Source organism: Salvelinus sp. IW2-2015, linkage group LG17 (genome assembly GCF_002910315.2).
Source record: "Salvelinus sp. IW2-2015 linkage group LG17, ASM291031v2, whole genome shotgun sequence".
NCBI classification, from domain to species: domain Eukaryota; kingdom Metazoa; phylum Chordata; class Actinopteri; order Salmoniformes; family Salmonidae; genus Salvelinus; species Salvelinus sp. IW2-2015.
The window spans coordinates 23900864-23918548 of NC_036857.1; the positions used below are offsets into that span (position 1 = coordinate 23900864).

Genomic DNA, 17685 nt, shown 5'->3' on the forward strand with positions numbered 1-17685 from the left:
GACAACCTGCTCCAGAGCACTCAGTACACTCAGACTGGGGCGACGGTTCACTTTCCAACAGGACCACGACCATAAGGACACAGCAAGACACTGCAGGAGTGGCTTCCTGGTTCAAGTCTCTGAATGGCCCAACCAGAGCCCGGACTTGAATCCGATCAAACTTCTCTGGAGAGACCTTGAAAATAGCTTGCGGCTCCGTATCCAACCTGACAGAACTTGAGAGGACTTGCAAAGAAGAAGGGAGAAATTCCCAAATACAGGTGTGCCAAGCTTGTAGCGTCATACCCAAGAAGACTCAAGGCTGTAATCGCTTGCAAAGGTGCTTCAACAAAGTACTGAGTAAATGGTCTGAATACTGTAAATGTGATATTTTAGTAGGTTTTTCTTGTAATACATTTGCAAACATTTCTAAACCTGTTTTTGCTTGTCATTATAGGTATTGTGTGTAGATTGATGGGGGAAAAAGTATCGAATAGATTTTAGAATAAGGCTGTACGTAACAAAATGTGGATAAAGTGAATGGGTCTGAATACTTTAGAATGCACTGTATGTGGAGAGGACTGGACTCTGGTCAGGGTCTCCTGTTAGTGAAGAGATTTACAGCAGAGAAATCCCCATAACCCACTGCCCTCTCAGCAGCCACAATCACAAGGTCAGGAAAGCCTTCGCTTTGATTCTGACTCCTGGGAAAGCTCCCGTTCCTGCTGCCACGGTGATGGGTGCTCCTGGCTGGGGACAGGTGTGTGTGTGTGCGAGTTGTGATGACCCTCCCACTGTCTGCCATATTCTTTCTCTTTGCTCTTGTTTTCCTTATTAAGATGTCGGTGGGCGGAGCTGGGAGGGTGGTCAGCGACATGGGACACACCTGGGCCTGGGTGTGTCCCGGGAAAAATACACCTCTTCCTCATTCATTGAGGAGACTCTCTCCATGCAGACACACTGATAGAGTTTGGTTGTGGTCTTTTTTTTTTTTTTTTTTTTTTTTGTTGCTTTGGCACCTTTCCACACCCCACATTATCACATTTATACATGCAACCACTCACTTACACTACTGATTACTGACTACACACACCATTGTTAATTGTATTTACGTTACCTCAATAAATATATTTGTGTTGTTCCTAATCTCCACGTTGTCTCCCTTTTTGTTACGGACTTTGAGCCGGTTCGTGACAAGTGGAGGCTCGTCCGGGATCATAAGGTTGCTTCCTAGACATGTTGGTGTATAGCACTTTGTTGCATTATGAAGGACTAATACTAGTGTCGTTGGGCTTACTAGTATGTGTGTTGTGTTTGGGAGAAAACATGGAGTTCATGTTCAACTCTGTAGGTGCTTTGTTTGCATCTTTTGTTACAGCTTGTTTGAGTTGTAATGTTTGGTGCCCAGTGTTGGTTACCTTTGTTTGTTTGGTAAACTTGCCACTGCGGTGGATAGTTGGTTGTGTGATGCGTTGGAGAAAGTACGTTGGTTAGTTTCCAGGCCCCTGCCCAGGCTGGAGACTCTTGCTCTACTCGCTGTTGGGACATTGGTCCGAGGAGGTAAGTACAGTCGGCTGTGTACCTCAGTGGGAGATTTGAGTAGGGTAGTGACACTTGCTACCTGGAGCTATAGCCAGTGTGCTAATCTGTCAGTGTGCTGGGTGGTTTACTTCCTTGCCAGCGGGCTACAGTGCATAATTACCCACTGCAAATCCGCATGAAGACTAGGGTTGAGTTACTGTAGGTTTTGGGGAAGCTCCATACATATATCATCTCTCTTCTGTGGTGCCCAGTGTGATTGTCATTTCTCTGGTTGTGGTCTGGTGTGCTCAGCAGAGGGGAAAAGCGAGATTCTTTTTTTTGGTATTTACTTGTGACTATGGCGTCTAAAGTAGACGAGTTAATTCGCTTTCCATCAGAGGAACTGTTAGAATTATGTACTAAAGAATAGCTGTTGAAGACCGTTGAACACTACAAGGTTGAAATTAGTGATAAATGTCCCCCCAAAAAATGGTTAGGTTGATATTGAAAGCCGATCTGATGGAGAGTGTTATTGTTGAAGTTACCAATGGGGCAGCCTCTGCCGAGGACTCACCGTCTCACCGTTTCGTTACAATGGCTGCTCCATCTGTTAGCCCTAGTACTCTTATTTTTGAACAGCAGAAAGAACTGCTTCTGTTACAGCTAGAGTATGATTGGGTAAAGTATGAAAAGGAGTTGGAATTTAAACAGGATTTGGAGCGTGCTAAAATCAAGCTGCAACAAGAGCGGCTAGAGCTGGTTAGGGAAGGAAAGCTCTCAGGGGAGAGTTTGCTCTGGGAAGGTGACCCAGATTTACCTAGGGGTCGCTCCTCTCTCGGTCGTGCCCCGGACTCATTTGATATTGTTGGAAACTTACGTATGTTGCCAAAATGTAATGAGAAGGACTCCGAGACGTTATTTTTGTTGGAGCTTGATGCTGACGCGCTCGCTCGTGCGCCCTGCTCCTGAATGTCTACATGACTGACCACTGTTTATTTTGTTTGGTATTGTCCTGTTCTGTCGCTCCTGTCTGTTCTCTTCTGGTCTCGTTTTCTTCTTTCCTCTTAAAGGTTGCTTCCTGAGCACAATGGTTGCTGAGGTCTGGGGAGGACGAGCTTGGCTGGGGCAAGTGGAAGTGTGAACACATACCCCCTCATCAATTTGGGACGCAGGCTGGGTCAATTTGGGACGCAGGCTGGGTCAATTACTAGGATCCAGGGCAGTATTTGTTTATGTGTGACTGGTATGCTGTTCCGGGGTCCTTGTTGGTCCCTGGTTTAATGGGGGGGGGGGACCCTCCCACTCTGTCTGCCATATTCTCTCTCTTTGCTCTTGTTTCCTTATTACAATGTCGGCGGGCGGAACTTGGAGTGTCGTCAGCGACATGGGACACACCTTGGCCTGGGTGTGTCCCGGGATAAATACACCTCTTCCTCATTCATTGAGGAGACTCTCTCCATGCAGACACACTGATAGAGTTTGATTGTGGCCTTTTTGTTTGTTTGTTTGTTTGTTTGTTTGCTTTGGCACCTTTCAACACCCCTCATTATCACATTTATGCACGCAACCACTCACTTACACTACTGATTACTGACTACACACACCATTGCTAATTGTATTTACGTTACCTCAGTTAATAAATATATTTTTGTTATTCCTAATTTCCACTGTCTCCCTTTTTGTTACGGACTTTGAGCCGGTTCGTGACAGCGTGTGCGCTCGGGAATGTGTGTACTACGACCTAGTCTGCTCAGCATTTAGAAAGGGTGGGCTTGAGGAAAGGGTCAGTAAAGGGATCGGATTACCATACCCCAGTCAGTCCCTAAAGAAAGTGAACATACACAGGGACTAGCAGGAGTGTCCCAGTCCCCGACACTTGCCTGCTCTTGCCTTGATTCAGCCCCATCTGGTCCGATTGTTAGAACAGCAATTTTGCAGGCAATCCCCAAGAAACACCAGTCTGGCTGCATTTACAAAGAGAGAGAAAATAAACTGCTGGATCCCAAATGTTGCTTGGATAGGGTATGAGATTGCGAAACACCATGTGTGTTTGCATATGGCACGGGTGTATAGGGTGATTTGGTTGTGTGTGGGGGTTTCTGTGGGTGTGAGCAGCCGCACCGAACGTTGTGTGTGTGKGGGGGGGGGGGGGGACCCATCCCAGTATAACTGACTCACCAGTCCAGGGACAAACTTAAAGCCCAGGCGGAGTAGAATGGAGTGATGCGGAGAGATGTGATGTCTGATGCAATGCACTGCTATGGGCCTCTGAGCTATGCAGCACAATATTAAGCAGGCGGGCAGACCAGGGGAGATTGCTTCCTGTTTACCAGGTGCATCTTCAAAGCAGAACCGATCAGACGAGCCCCTCCAGAGCCAACAGGCTGACGGGGATGTCTCAGTTAGGGGTAGATACAGCGAGTCATGTTGTGGTCTACTCCAAATATACAGCGGAGGTGCTAGTTCACTGGTATCGTAAAGCTTGATTTTAGGGATCGTTAAAAGAATGCACAGTACAGTTTAGATGGCATACCACTCTCAGCAATAGCTTTCCAGGTTTGTGGAAATAGCTGGATAGGTTTACTGATCCAGACAACAGCGCACAAATTCTGAATAGACAGATGTGATGATGCACACCCGGATTATATTACCACTCACACAGACCTACTACGCCCTGCTCACGCCCTGAATCCCTTTCTACACACACACACACACACACACACACACACACACACACACACACACACACACACACACACACACACACACGAAAACGTCCAGCTGCATGAGAAGAGTTCAACTCAGCCAGTAAGAAAAGGGGTGTGGTGAAGGAAACTGGGAAGGAGGGATAGAGAGAGAGGGGAGCAAAGGAGAGAGGCCATATGAAACCAGCAGAGCATAAGCCACGCTTTATCCTGCCAGTCTGTCCCGCTCTGTGAGCACAGGAAACACGCGACTCCCCCAGCCCTCACTCACTCATTCATCACTCTCTTTCACACACTTCTACAGACACACACACAGCGGCTCACCAAGGACTGGAGGATGGCTGTGTCCATGAGAAGAATGAATGGGTCCTGGAGAGGGATGGCTCTAGCCCTGCTTCTCTGTACTCTGCTCCTACACAGTGAGTACTACACGTCTTTAAGCCTCTCCACCTGGCTCTTAAGTTATCTGTGTCTTACATGCTCAGTCTTAAACTATGGTTGAGTCAGTAAGCGAACTCTGTAAGCATGGCACCTCAGTAAACGGAACCTTGTAGTCTCTCTGAATCTGAGAAGCTAGGAGAGAGGTAGAAGATGAAAAAAGGCATAGTAAGGGAGAGAGAGTTTGTGAGCAAGTAGGATGATGCAACATGATCTCGTAACTTAAACTCTATGCCAAGATGTGARCGTGCCAATCAAATGTACCATGATGTCATTTCCAGCACCTTAAATAGCATGTGAGTTTTCTCACAAGTGTGTTCAGTAATGCTTGTGTTATTATGTGACATGAAGCAGTTTGGAGCATTATAGGGCTGGTGAAAAGTTGTAGCGGTGGCCAGCTGACAAAGGGGCCTCATGCAACTGCTCTGGAGTGGAAAGTTGCCGTTGAGAATAATTAGAGACTACATCCTGAGAAAGGTTTGTGTGTGTGTGAACATAAAGATGTTTTATTGTCACATACACCGGATAGGCGGAGTGAAATATGTTGTTTTACAGGGTCAGCCATAGTAGGGATAAATGCCTTTCTCAAATGCACATTGACAGCTTTTTCACCTTTGTCGGCTCGAGTATTCGAAACAGTGACCTTTCTGTTACTGGCCCAATGCTCTAWCCGCTGGGCTATCTGCCGTGTGTGTGTATGGGTGGAGAGCAAGCTTTTTCCAAAACGGGCTCTGCTYATTTCTGAAACATGGAGGTCCATTAAGCGTTAAGTTATTCAGATGTAATCTTTTTAAATGGGGAAATATACTTCTGGGAGTACAATCGGCATCTCTGCAGTGTRTTTGGGGGTCTTTCCATCTGTGTCCAGAAGTTTAATAGGAGAAGGAAGCTTATCCTGTGTCTGATTCCTGCTTGTCTTCTGAAGATGCAGGATGTGTGTGTGATGGGGAATTGACCATACATTATCTGTTGATTCAGCAGGGAGTAAAAATAGGTCCCTTAAGGGACGCCCCTTAGGTGGTGGCAACCGTCRAACTGTATGTGTGGTGGGGATTTCTGTTTAAACGGGGAACTCTTTTCCCCTCATGATGGGAAGGTGAGGGTAGGAGGTTCAGCAGTCTGGTCCAAATCACACTGTTAAGTCTGTTAATATAGATGATAATTGCATAGTGTTACGGCTTGGAGAGGAGACCGGTGGGACTGGTGTTGGTCCGGGATGACTTCTCCAGAGCTTAGTACTGGCTCATCTGGGCACTGGGACAGTAAAACATTAGTTCTCTGGCACATTGTGAACACTATGCCAGACTAACCAGGAGGAAAATAAACGATGAAAGCCTTAATGTTACTCCAAAGTGGACCAGAACATGTCCTAAGAACATGCTCTATACGCATGGCACATGTGTCACGAACCTGCTCGAAGTTYGTAACAAAAAGGGAGACAATGTGGAGATAATAAATATATTTTGTTATTCCTTAACTAAAGTAAACTAAATACAATTAACAATGGTGTGTGTAGTCAGTAATCAGTGTAAGTGAGTGGTTGCATGCATAAATGTGATAATGAGGGGTGTTGAAAGGTGCCAAAGCAAACAAACAAACAAACAGCCACAAAAATGYCACAACCAAAATCTATCAGTGTGTCTGCATGGAAAGAGTCTCCTCAATGAATGGGGAAGAGGTGCATTTATCCCGGGACACACCCGGGCCAAGGTGTGTCCCATGTCGCTGACGACCCTCCCAGCTCCGCCCGCCGACATCCTAATAAGGAAAACAAGRKCAAAGAGAAAGAATATGGCAGACAGAGTGGGAGGGTCGTCACACATGCCAATTGCAGCAGTCTGGTTATTAGATTCACAAGATTTTAATGGAAGTTCATTTAGTGACTGCCCCCCCATAGGTCATGAAGGATGCGGTTTACTTTTGGCATTAAACAGCTATACTGTGATTTTTCCTTTTGATTGTATCATTGGCGAGTACCCTAACAAATGGTTAGATCTTCAACTAACTATCAACTATTTARGTTTATATTGTGAAATTGTTAGAATCAGAACATTACTGTACGTCAGTAAAATGTTACCATTCCCGTTTCAGGTTAGCAGCTTTTTCAGCTCTTGCTTTTCACTTAGAGAATCAATAGCACAGTGGTGTTGCCACAAGTCCTCCCTATCTCCTCCCCCATTCCAGACACAGCCAACCACGCTCCACTGGTCACACTCACCTGCAACATAGTTGACACTTGTGCCAAAGGCACCGCTATGTGAATTTGCCAATGAATGCTCAGCATTTGGAACACATTTGAAAAACCTCTGCCAAACCCAGAACATAAACGGCTGTAGATTGTTGCCAGGGTGATTCAGTTCTGTGTGTACGGCCTAGATCATTGGCATGTTTTGTAGAAGCTGGTGGTACTGATGTTGAAATGTAAAGATATTCACGCCCCTAATGAGTCTATAGAGAGGCCCTGTGTTCCATATCAGCCCCCCGTTATTGACACKTATCTGTCCCTTTTCTAAACTACATGAAGAGGTTGGATGTTAAGTTCCACTAAAATACTATTTTAATGTTTCACAGTGAATTAACATTGTATCTATATTGGGAAAGTTTTTTTGATCATGTCTTGGTAAGTTGATGAATCCAGCATCAGTCCAGAGGACAGTTGTGGTCTTGTTCTTGGAGGGTATTTGCTGTGGATAAGGTTTAATCAATGACACAGTGGGATTAGGGCCAGTGATGTCATCAACCCGAGGAGGAGAGGCAGCTGATTCCAGAGTTCTATTAAATGACCTTGTTTGTGCTTCTACTCAAAAGAGCCAAACATGAGCCATTACAGTACAGGCCTCTGGATATATCTGGAAACTAATAAACTCATTTCCCAGGGGCCACTGGGCTTATCTTTCATACAAACATGCATGTTTGTGGATAGCCTGATGCCTCTGGGGGAGATATCATTGAGGTCAACCACATGACCCCCCCCCATCCCCCCCCCGACACTGGAGCTCCACTGTGGTGAGTTACAGTTGGAAGCTACAGTTAGTTCGGCCGTTATCTGCAGCAGTTGCAGCATGGCTGTAGTGACTCAAGGTTTACTGTGGGTAACTGAGATGGGAGTCCTCTGTAACTGTAGTCYTTAGGGCTCCTAAGCACCTGACCACAGAAGGCCATGCATTCCAGTGGTGGATGCAGGGCTCAGATGTCGCAGCAGGAATGCCAATGCAAACCTTTTTAGAGGTGTCAACCACTGAGACCAACAACCCAGCCAACCAAAATCGGTTTTGTGGAAGTTCCCACAACATTCATTAGGTYGCGGCAAATGTTCTTGTAACACAAAAACTGTCCAGTCGTGCTGATGATTATAGACTTTTGTATCAAATATTTGCCTGGTGTTCTAAGAACGTTCCTAGAAAACATTTAATCTGTTCTTTAAAGGTTCCCAGAATGTTTCATAAAGTTGTGGGATAAGATATGTTCCCAAAACACAAAAACTGTCCAGTTTGTGTGGATGATTCTAAAATGTTTATTTTAGGGTGAAAAAAACATTCACCTGATGTCAAAAGAACTTTAGCAGAACACATTTTGTCTGTTCTGTAAAGGTTCCCAGAATGTTTCTTTAGCTTGTTGGAACATTGTGGGGATATGACGAAAGAAAAGCTTTTTTTATACACACTAATAATTTGATAATCATAATAGTCAAAATCGAAAACGGCGATTTAAAACACCTGATTTTCTGAGCAGTCTTTCAGATGATCAGGACAGGTAAATGGTTCAATCGTGTTCCCGCGGTGTATTTGAWCTACGCAGGTGCCAGCACCAGCAGCACAAGCCTCCCTCTTATGCGCGAGTGAAGTGAGTTCTGAAAAACTCAAAATATACGTCTTAAAAATTGTTTTCACACACAAACTTTATATGTCTGTTATTTTGGGGAAAAGGCTTCTCAAAAATAGCATGGTTGCTGTGGTAGAACGTTTTATTTTGATTGCCGATTTTCCTGCATTTAAGTCCTATCAGGTAGTCTGATTTCAGATGTGTCCATGTAAACAGGGTTATTAGGGAAATCGTTCTTCTTACAAAGCATGCAAACATTTAAATAAACCTATATTAATCTGAATATTCACAATGGTCATATTATTGTGTGCATGTAACCAGTGGCGACCCGTCATTCAGGGCATGGGGGGCTCTACCCCAACTGTTTGACGCCCCACATTTTTAGCAAAAAATATATTATTATTTTGGCATTAATACATGTCACATCAGTTTGCAAACAATGTAAAAAATATATATCATTGAGTTAATAAAGCCGCATACAAACATGGTCTCTCTTGTTTTCTTGAGTAAGGCAACTCCAAAATGCAGGTTTTTCAGCATAGCTCAGTGCTTTCTGTGGTGGTGGGGCAAGCTAGCAGAAAATAGGAGCGTTGCGCCGTGATTGGCTTAGTGTTCTGTCACTCATGGGGACACTACATCACCACCAAGTGTAAATCCTTAGTAAGGGTAGACATCGAAAGTTCAAGCCCTTTGGGTCCTGCCATAGTTACATTAGTAGTGCCCTTCCAAGAAGGCTCAAGGTCATTGGCCACAGATAAAATGACATCAAATCACGTTATATGTACAGTAGCTTTGATTGGACTGATCATGTCAACATCTAACTTTGTAAATCTTAGCTAGCAGTAATCATGAATCAAGTCGACAATCTACTGGCAAATCCTTTTTAAATTATAGATCAAATGTATCGGTGCTCATCGGCCATTGGACATAAACATTACACAACAAGTCGCAAATTCAACAGTGAGTGGTTTGAAAGGAATCGGTGACGGTGGCTAACGAGCTCAGACTGGGAAAATACGTTTTGAACGGTCATCCAACTCGGAATTGTAAATCCGGCCTCATTCTCTTTCGTTGATGAAATGAAGGACCGCCGCACATTTACATTTTTTAAATGTAACCTTTATTTAACTAGGCAAATCAGTTAAGAACAAATTCTTATTTACAATGACTGCCTACACTAGCCAAACCCAGACGACGCTGGGCCAATTGTGCGCCGCCCTATGGGACTCCCAATCACGGCCAGATGTGATCCAGCCTGGATTCGAACCAGAGACTGTAGTGAGGCCTCTTGCACTGAGATGCAGAGCCTTAGACCACTGCGCCACTTGTGAAAAATGTCTTATATGCTGCTGCATAAATTATGTAATATGCCAGGGAGATATGTATACTGTAGCTAAGAAAGTAACACTAAGTGTATGTTGTGTAGTAAGCTGGGTTAGGGTTAGTTATTGACTACGTCCATCCTGGCTCGCTCATTAATGTCTTAATCGAAATTATAGATAGACTCTTATCCGCTTGTCATCCCCTTATGCCATAGTTTGTACATCTCAATTGTCAGTAGAAACCACATTTGTTTAAACAAGTCAGCCATATCAGCTATGTTTTTTTTTTAAGGCAGTAAATGAGGCTGAATTAACTGTTTTGCTGCCAGACAAGATTCCGCTGATAGCCAGATGTAGCAGTGGTAAAATGTTGGGACTGCTGTTGGGACAGCTTTATGTAGGCCCTAACAGTTTGTGGGCGCCGTTTGTCACCGTTATAGTGCAATTCATGTATTGTTTAGTGTTGTGTAGTGGCTTTGCTGGCATGCATCCCACTTTGTTTTGTTTTTTGCCCCACCATGATTTACATGCTCAAATCGCCACTGCATGTAACCGTACTCTGAATCAACTCAATGGTGTGTTAAATGTGTGTTAAGCTAACCTAACGTTCTCTTCATATCCAAGCCTGCTGTTTAAACTACGCACTTTCATCACGAACACTGATAGCGTTTGTTTCCGTTTCCCATTGCTTTGATTCAGCATCTAGATAGTCTCAAATATGCATCACTGAAATGGACTGGGTCATAAATGCTGCATGATGTCATATCAACGCCTCTTGGAATACATGAATGTGAGGAGCCTTAGCGTCTGTAGAGAGGGGGGAATCTAGCTCTACCTTTACAGCTATATGGAGAAGAGAAAATACACTTGAATGTGTTTTAATTTCACGGTTGGGTTGGTACTCCAGTAGCTGCTAAATGTGTCACTAATTCAGTGCTTGTGGCATAGTGGCGTGAGCCATTGTATTCCAAAGTATTTGCATCCATTCCAAATGGCTGAAGAGGGACAGACACGATGTGCATTCCTATCATTTGGGGGAATTCCAATCCTTGGCTCKCCTCACAACACATCCTTTTACATGTCTGAGTATTTTGTCTCTATGGCAACCGCTTGATTGATGTTTTGATAGGCCGGCTAGACATTCAGGGTGGCATGAAGCATAAAGTCTGGAAAAAATATGGACACCCAAAGCAGCACAGTGAAGACCAACACAAAGAGGAGTGATGGCTCTATGTTTGAGCCGGTTGGACGCCGGAGTACCAGTAGTTGGAGTGGGATCGGTTCCGAATCTCTTTTCTGTGATATAAACTAACGGACAAAATACAAAGTTCAGTTTAAGGAGAGGCATTCCATTACCAATGGGGAGATAAGATTGTGCCCTTCAAGTCTCCATGCTTTGACTCTGCAATGCTCTCAGACAACATCTCCGGCCAACATAAACAAGGGCAGAATATTGGCACTTTTTTTCTCATGGCCCTCTGGTATTGACTAGCATTCCATCGGTCCCAAGTCAGAATGGTTAACGTTGGACTCTGGCTTTTTACGTAACCGGCTGGCAGATAACGGTCTGATGACCGAGTGAGAGCAGGGTGTTGGGTGTGTGTCCTCTTTGGACTAGAGCTGGATTACAGTTAACTGGCAGTTTCCTCAGTGGTTTTGTTAAAACGAATATGTGCCAGTCAAAATGAAGTTGAAATCATCTTGTTTGTCGGTGTCATTTCTGGCTAGAGGGTTCGACAGGAAATTCTCACAAACAAACACAACCGCTCCCCTTTGTCCAATCGATTACCGCGAACTCTGGACAACATAAAAGACCTCCTCCAATAACAAAGAGCTGTTCTCTTCAACAGAACATCTCCATTTGGGCATTGGCTTCTATCAAAACTTAAACGAAGGCAACAAACCCAAGGTTAAGCACAATCACTACTGCCGACAATTACCTTTCTAGGACAAGGGACTGGACAAAGACAAAARACTGTAGACTCTAGCAACAATATTTACCAAGCTAAACAGTCTTAATGAATTAGAGACGGTGTGTTACCATTCAAATATTGCTTTCCTCATTATGACTGTTTCTAGCAATGTTTTTGTTCCTTATTTATGTCTGACTGTTATTGTCATGTATTGAAAAAGTGCATTTTGGTTTGATATTTTCTACAGTTTTACAGCTGTTGAGGCTTTAACAAAAGCTGCATCCCAAATACCACCCTCTTCCCAACATGGTGCACTACTTTTTAACAGAGCCCTATGGGCCCTGGTCAAAATTATTCCACTACATACGGAATTATGGTGCCATTTGGGATTATACCAAGGAGCAACAGCATTCTCCTCTCCGCCAAGTTCTCTTTTATTTCAACTCACCACCGCAACCTGCTAGAGAGCAGAAACATTTTGGGAGCTTCTAGACAACACTCCTCCAGACTAAAGTCAGTGAATCTAATGAACAACCATGAAATTAGGGGACATTTCAAAACATCGACATGGACTCACGCTGTGTCTGTGCGTCTTTCGCCAATGCTTACATGAGCTCAGCCTCTGTGTTAAAACCTTATCACAGATTTAACTCATGGTCATTTGATGTCACAGATTGTCAGAATAGAAAAACACAGTGGGTTTACAAGAACAGTAAGTGTATGGCAAGTGTACATCTAAGGCAAGACATGCTTGTCAAGAGAAGGCAGAGTGAGGCAAGGCTCTCAAGGGTGTTTCGTTTAGCCTGGGGAACAAAGGATTTTTAATGAGGGTTGGCTGAGGCCCTTTCACTGCTAGAGTAATTGCTCCTGGTAATTAATGTTCAGCTAGAAAGTCGTTGGGGCCCTTTATGCTGCTGGCTAATTTGAAAACATAAGATTACATCCTGTTCCTGCTTTCAATGGCACTTTCTCTGTTTGTGTGTGTGTGTGTGTGTGTGTGTGTGTGTGTGTGTGTGTGTGTGTGTGTGTGTGTGTGTGTGTGTGTGTGTGTGTGTGTGTGTGTGTGTGTGTGTGTGTGTGTGTGTGTGTGTGTGTGTGTAGGGGCCCTGGTGTCTGGGAAGGTCTCTATGTGCGGGGTAATCAGGGCGTTTAACCAGTCAGTCTTTTATTCTTCACTCCCTAAACCACTGCATAAAGCCCGCCAGTGGAGGAGGACTATAAATGTAGATATCCTAAACACAGCCTCTCCCCATTCTCTTCCCACTCTGATGTCAAAAAGCTGTGGGAACTCATCCAGCAACATCTGCACTCAGCAACAGTAACAGCCCAGGCAGCTTTGGTTCTGACAGTGGGAGCTGTGAGGCGAGGAACAGGCCTGTCAGAGCAGCTGGTATTTGGGGCTGTATCCCAAATGCCACCCTATTCCCTACATAATGCACTACTTTTGACTGGAGCTCTATGGACCTTGGTAAATAAGTAGTACACTATGTAGGGAATAGGTTGCCACTTGGGATGCAACTTTGGTGTAGAGGAGCGAGGAGCCCTATCCTTCAGTAATGAGATGAATGGACTATTTAGGAAACAGAGGCTTATGTTACGGAGGGGCTGCCTGCCCAAACTATTTTGATGAGAGCGTTGTTAGTGCTGGAAAAATACCATGCCCATTTATTAAGCTTATAACAAAGCCTCATCCACATTCAGGCCTTTTTGCCCTAGAATGGATTTCAAAAGCAGATTTATGGAAATCGATTTTTGGCATAGTCCACAACAAAGTTGTGACAGTCACAATATATAGAAATATGCCTGTGGCAGTATAGAACCTTACATGTAGCCTATGAGTGATGGCTCTCTGTCGTTATGAGGTAATTGGTGAACCTGCTGTGTGTGTTTCTATGGGAGGCCTGCTGGGTATTATCGATGGCCCCAGCATACTCACCTCTGAGGCTTAGTGAAGTCTCAGCATGCCGCGTGCCGTGAGAGACATATCCTGTCCAAGGATGTGCATGGATCATAACATTCCACCGTCTGTCGCTAAAAACACTAAGATGTTGCCGCAGTGGATAGCAGCCGTAGATAGCAGCCGTTTTACAGGCTGCTGACCAATTCTGCTATTGTTTTTTTATGCTGATTTTAACTTGTTCGAGACTATCCTATCAACGGGACTTGAACTGTAATGTTCTTTGTTTCAAGGAGTCGTCCCCACAGTGACCAGTACAGATGGACTTGGTTGACTTGCTGACTAGTAGGAATGGGATCCCTTTTCAGCCTCCCTGGAAATCCACCCTGGTCTGRGGSGGGGGGGGRGGGGCYCTATTAGGAGAACACATGAGACTTCAGTTTTATAGCGCAATTGAAATTTAAAGGTAATTACCAATTGAGCCGACATACAGTATCAGTCAAATGTTTGGACACACCTACTCATTCAAGGTTTACTATTTTAGAATATTTTAGAATAATAGTGAAGACATCAACTATGAAATAACACTTATGGAATCTTGTAGTAACCAAAAAAGTGTTAAACAAATCAAAATGTATATTTTATATTTGAGATTCTTCAAAGTTGCCATCATTTGCCTTGATGACAGTTTTGCACAAAGAATATTCCAAAACATGCATTCTGTTTGCAACGAGGCACTAAAGTAATACTACAAAAAATGTGCCAAAGAAATTCACTTTTTGTTCTGAATACAAACTGTTATGTTTGTGGCAAATCCAACACAACATATTACTGAGTACCAATCTCCATATTTTCAAGCATAGTGGTGACTGCATCAAGTTATGGTTATGCTGGTAAATCGTTAAGGACTGGGAAAATCTTCAGGATAAAAAAATAAACAGAATGGAACACAGTCAAAATCCTAGAGGAAAACCTGGTTGTCTGCTTTCCACCAGACACTGGGAGATGAATTCACCTTTCACCAGGACAATAACCTAAAACATAAGGCCAAATCTACACTGGAGTTGCTTACCAAGAAGACAGTGAATGTTCCTGAATGGCCAAGTTACAGTTTTGACATAAATCTGTTTGTAAATCTATGGCAAGACCTGAAAATGACTGTCTAGCAACGACCAACAACCAATTTGACAACTTAAAGAACTCTGAAAAGAATACTGGGCAAATGTTGCTCTTAGACTCACTGATAGACTCGCGGCTGTAATCGTTGCCAAAGGTGATTCTAACATGTATTGACTCAGGGGGTTGAATACTTATCTAATCAATATACTATATATTAGTGTATATTCATTCCCCATGTTTTTTWGTTTTTTTTTACAAATGTTTGCATTTTTCTTCTCCTTTTAACATTAGTATTTTGTGTAGATCATTGACAAAAAATGACAATTAAATACATTTGAATCCCACTTTGTAACACAACAATGTGGGAAAAGTCAAGAGGTGTGAATACTTTGAAGGCACTGTATATGTACTTATTATTGCTAATAATGCTGTGGGCCTTTTTAAAAATCTATAACTGTGGTTCCTGTTGTTGCAGGAACTGTCATCTATGTCAAAGACTGCTTGTGGAAATTTGTTTGTGGTTAACAAAATGTACCTGTTAGCGTGCATTAAGGCACATCACCCGAGGGAGGGGGAAGTTCCCGAGCCCAGAATAGAAATATTGGTTCATAAGCTTAGCCAAGTGTGCCTCCTTTGTGAGTGTATTCAGAAGCTGAAGATGCATTGACAAACGCATTCCGTCTAAGAAGTATTGATGAAGTAATAGTACACTGTATTGACGAAGTAACTGCTGTGTTAATGAAGTGCTGCTGAATAGTCTTACCGTCCTAAAGAAGTTCTGTTTGTGTATTATTTGAGTCCGCCTCCCCTTCAGTTTGGAGGTGAGCCCAAGGGTGTAGGCTGAGTCTGAGGCCTGTCTGTCTCGGAGTAGCTTCTGACGTCAAGGGGCTCCTGATCGTCTGCCTGAGACTAGGCAGGGCGAGGGAGAGAGACAGACAGGGGTTCCCCAGGGAGACTGACATCTGCAGTGCTGAACCCCACCCTGTTGGAAGCCCCCAGGACCCTACCCTGCTACAGGCCAGACCACATCCACAGCCCTCCCCGGGCCCTAATTACAGAGGGGTTAGAGAGGCCATGCTCTCTGTGTGCCCCTTTAATTCAGTGTGGAGATGTTTGTTTTGGTTCAGTCTCTATTCTCCTTCCCCACCCTGCATCCCCAACACTAGGATAACAAAAAGGGTCAGAGATGGCTATCGAAATGGGAAAAGGTTTCAGAGGAAGAGTAGAGGGAGCGAGGAAGAGACAGGGACACGTGAGAGTAAGTGCGAATAGCAGACGTCTTCACAATAAATCAGCAAAAACTTCACAATATTTACATGACATTTTAGTAATTTTTCAGACGCTGTTATACCAAAAGCAAGCATCTACAAAAGAGCCCAGTAAATCAGGGTTTGATGGTCTGTAATTGAGGCATTGTGGTGGGCGACGAAAGCAGACAGATACGTGGCACGGCCAGTGGTACAGAGTAAACATGATGCCACACAGTTTGTTGATCTCTCCACACGACATTCCTCCTGACTGGGCTGGGGAGTCGGCCGAGGTCAGCCAGATCGTTTACAGCAGCCAAATGGCAAAAGCCACTCAAACCTCAGTCGTGTGCTCCTTAGACCCTCCTGGGGATATGGGGGGACACTGGGTCATTGTCTAGTGCAAGGTCACACACACAGATACCAAACGCACACATGAAGATTCACTGGGGCTTGAGGTCAGTGGACATGTTCCACTGTTCTCCATGACCTCTTCAAGACGTCTCTCTGTTTCCGTTCAAATCAAAGTGTATTGGTCGCGTGCACAGTTTAGCAGATGGTATAGCGGGTGCAGCGAAATGCTTGTTTTACTCGCTCCTAACAGTGCAGTAAAATGTCAATGAATCCAGTTAACAACTCTAACACTATCAGTAATCCAAATGCAATCTATGCGTATGTACACCAAAAATATATACTAAGGCTGGCCCTTGGATGGACACAGAGAGCTAACATTAATAATATGCATGTCAGTCTTTCCTGGCTCAAAGTGGAGGAGATATTGACTTCATCACTACTTGTATGTGGAGAGGTATTGACATGTTGAATGCACCGAGCCTTCTGTTTGAACTACTGGCACACAGCTTGGACACCCATGCATACCCCACAAGACATGCCACAAGAGGTCTCTTCACAGTCCCCAAGTCCAGAACAGACTATGGGAGGCGCATAGTACTACATAGAGCCATGACTACATGGAACTCTATTCCACATCAAGTAACTGATGCAAGCAGTAGAATCAGATTTAAAAAGCAGATAAAAATAGACCTTATGGAACAGCAGAGACTGTAAAGCAACACAAACACAGGCACAGACACATGCATACAAACACATGATAACATACGCACTATACACACACACACGAACACATGGATTTTGTGTTGTAAATATGTGGTAGAGTATGGGCCTGAGGGCACACACTTAATATGTTGTGAAATCTGTTGTGAATATATTGTAATGTTAAAAAAAATTATAATTGCCTTAACTTTGTTAGACCCCAGGAAGAGTAGCTGCTGCCCTGGCAGGTACTAATGGGGATCCATAACAAATACAAATACACTGAGTGTACAAAACATTATGAACACCTGCTCTTTCCATGACACAGACTGACCAGGTGAATCTAGGTGAAAGCTATGATCCCTCATTGATGTCACCTGTTAAATCCACTTTAATCAGTGTAGATGAAGGGGAGGAGATAGGTTAAAGAATGAGTTTTAAGCCTTGAGGCATGGATTGTGTATGTGTGCCATTCAGAGGGTGAATGGGCAAGACAAACGATTGAAGTGCCTTTGAAYGGGGTATGATAGTAGGTAGTTTCCTGTGTGTATCAAGAATGGTCCACCACTTGACACTGTGGCATTGGAGTCAACATGGGCCAGCCCTCGTTGTGGAATGCTTTTGACACCTTGTAGTCCATTCCCTGACTGAATGGAGGTTTTTCTGAGG

The 17685-nt window shown here is 44.0% G+C and overlaps 1 protein-coding gene across 7 annotated transcripts in view; it reads left to right on the forward strand.

Annotated features, from left to right (window-relative positions):
* The first annotated feature begins 4324 nt into the window (after positions 1-4324).
* Positions 4325-17685, forward strand: part of LOC111976956 (hematopoietic progenitor cell antigen CD34-like) — a 31618-nt gene continuing 18257 nt past the window's right edge. For 2 of the 7 annotated variants that reach the window (XM_024006147.2, XM_070447978.1), the window contains exon 1: positions 4327-4624. In XM_024006147.2, the coding sequence (XP_023861915.1) occupies positions 4543-4624 (82 nt within the window). In that variant the 5' untranslated portion in view covers positions 4327-4542. Of the gene's footprint in view, positions 4625-17685 lie in introns of all 7 variants that reach the window. The other 5 variants (XM_024006148.2, XM_070447979.1, XM_070447980.1 and 2 more) reach the window with 3 other exon arrangements.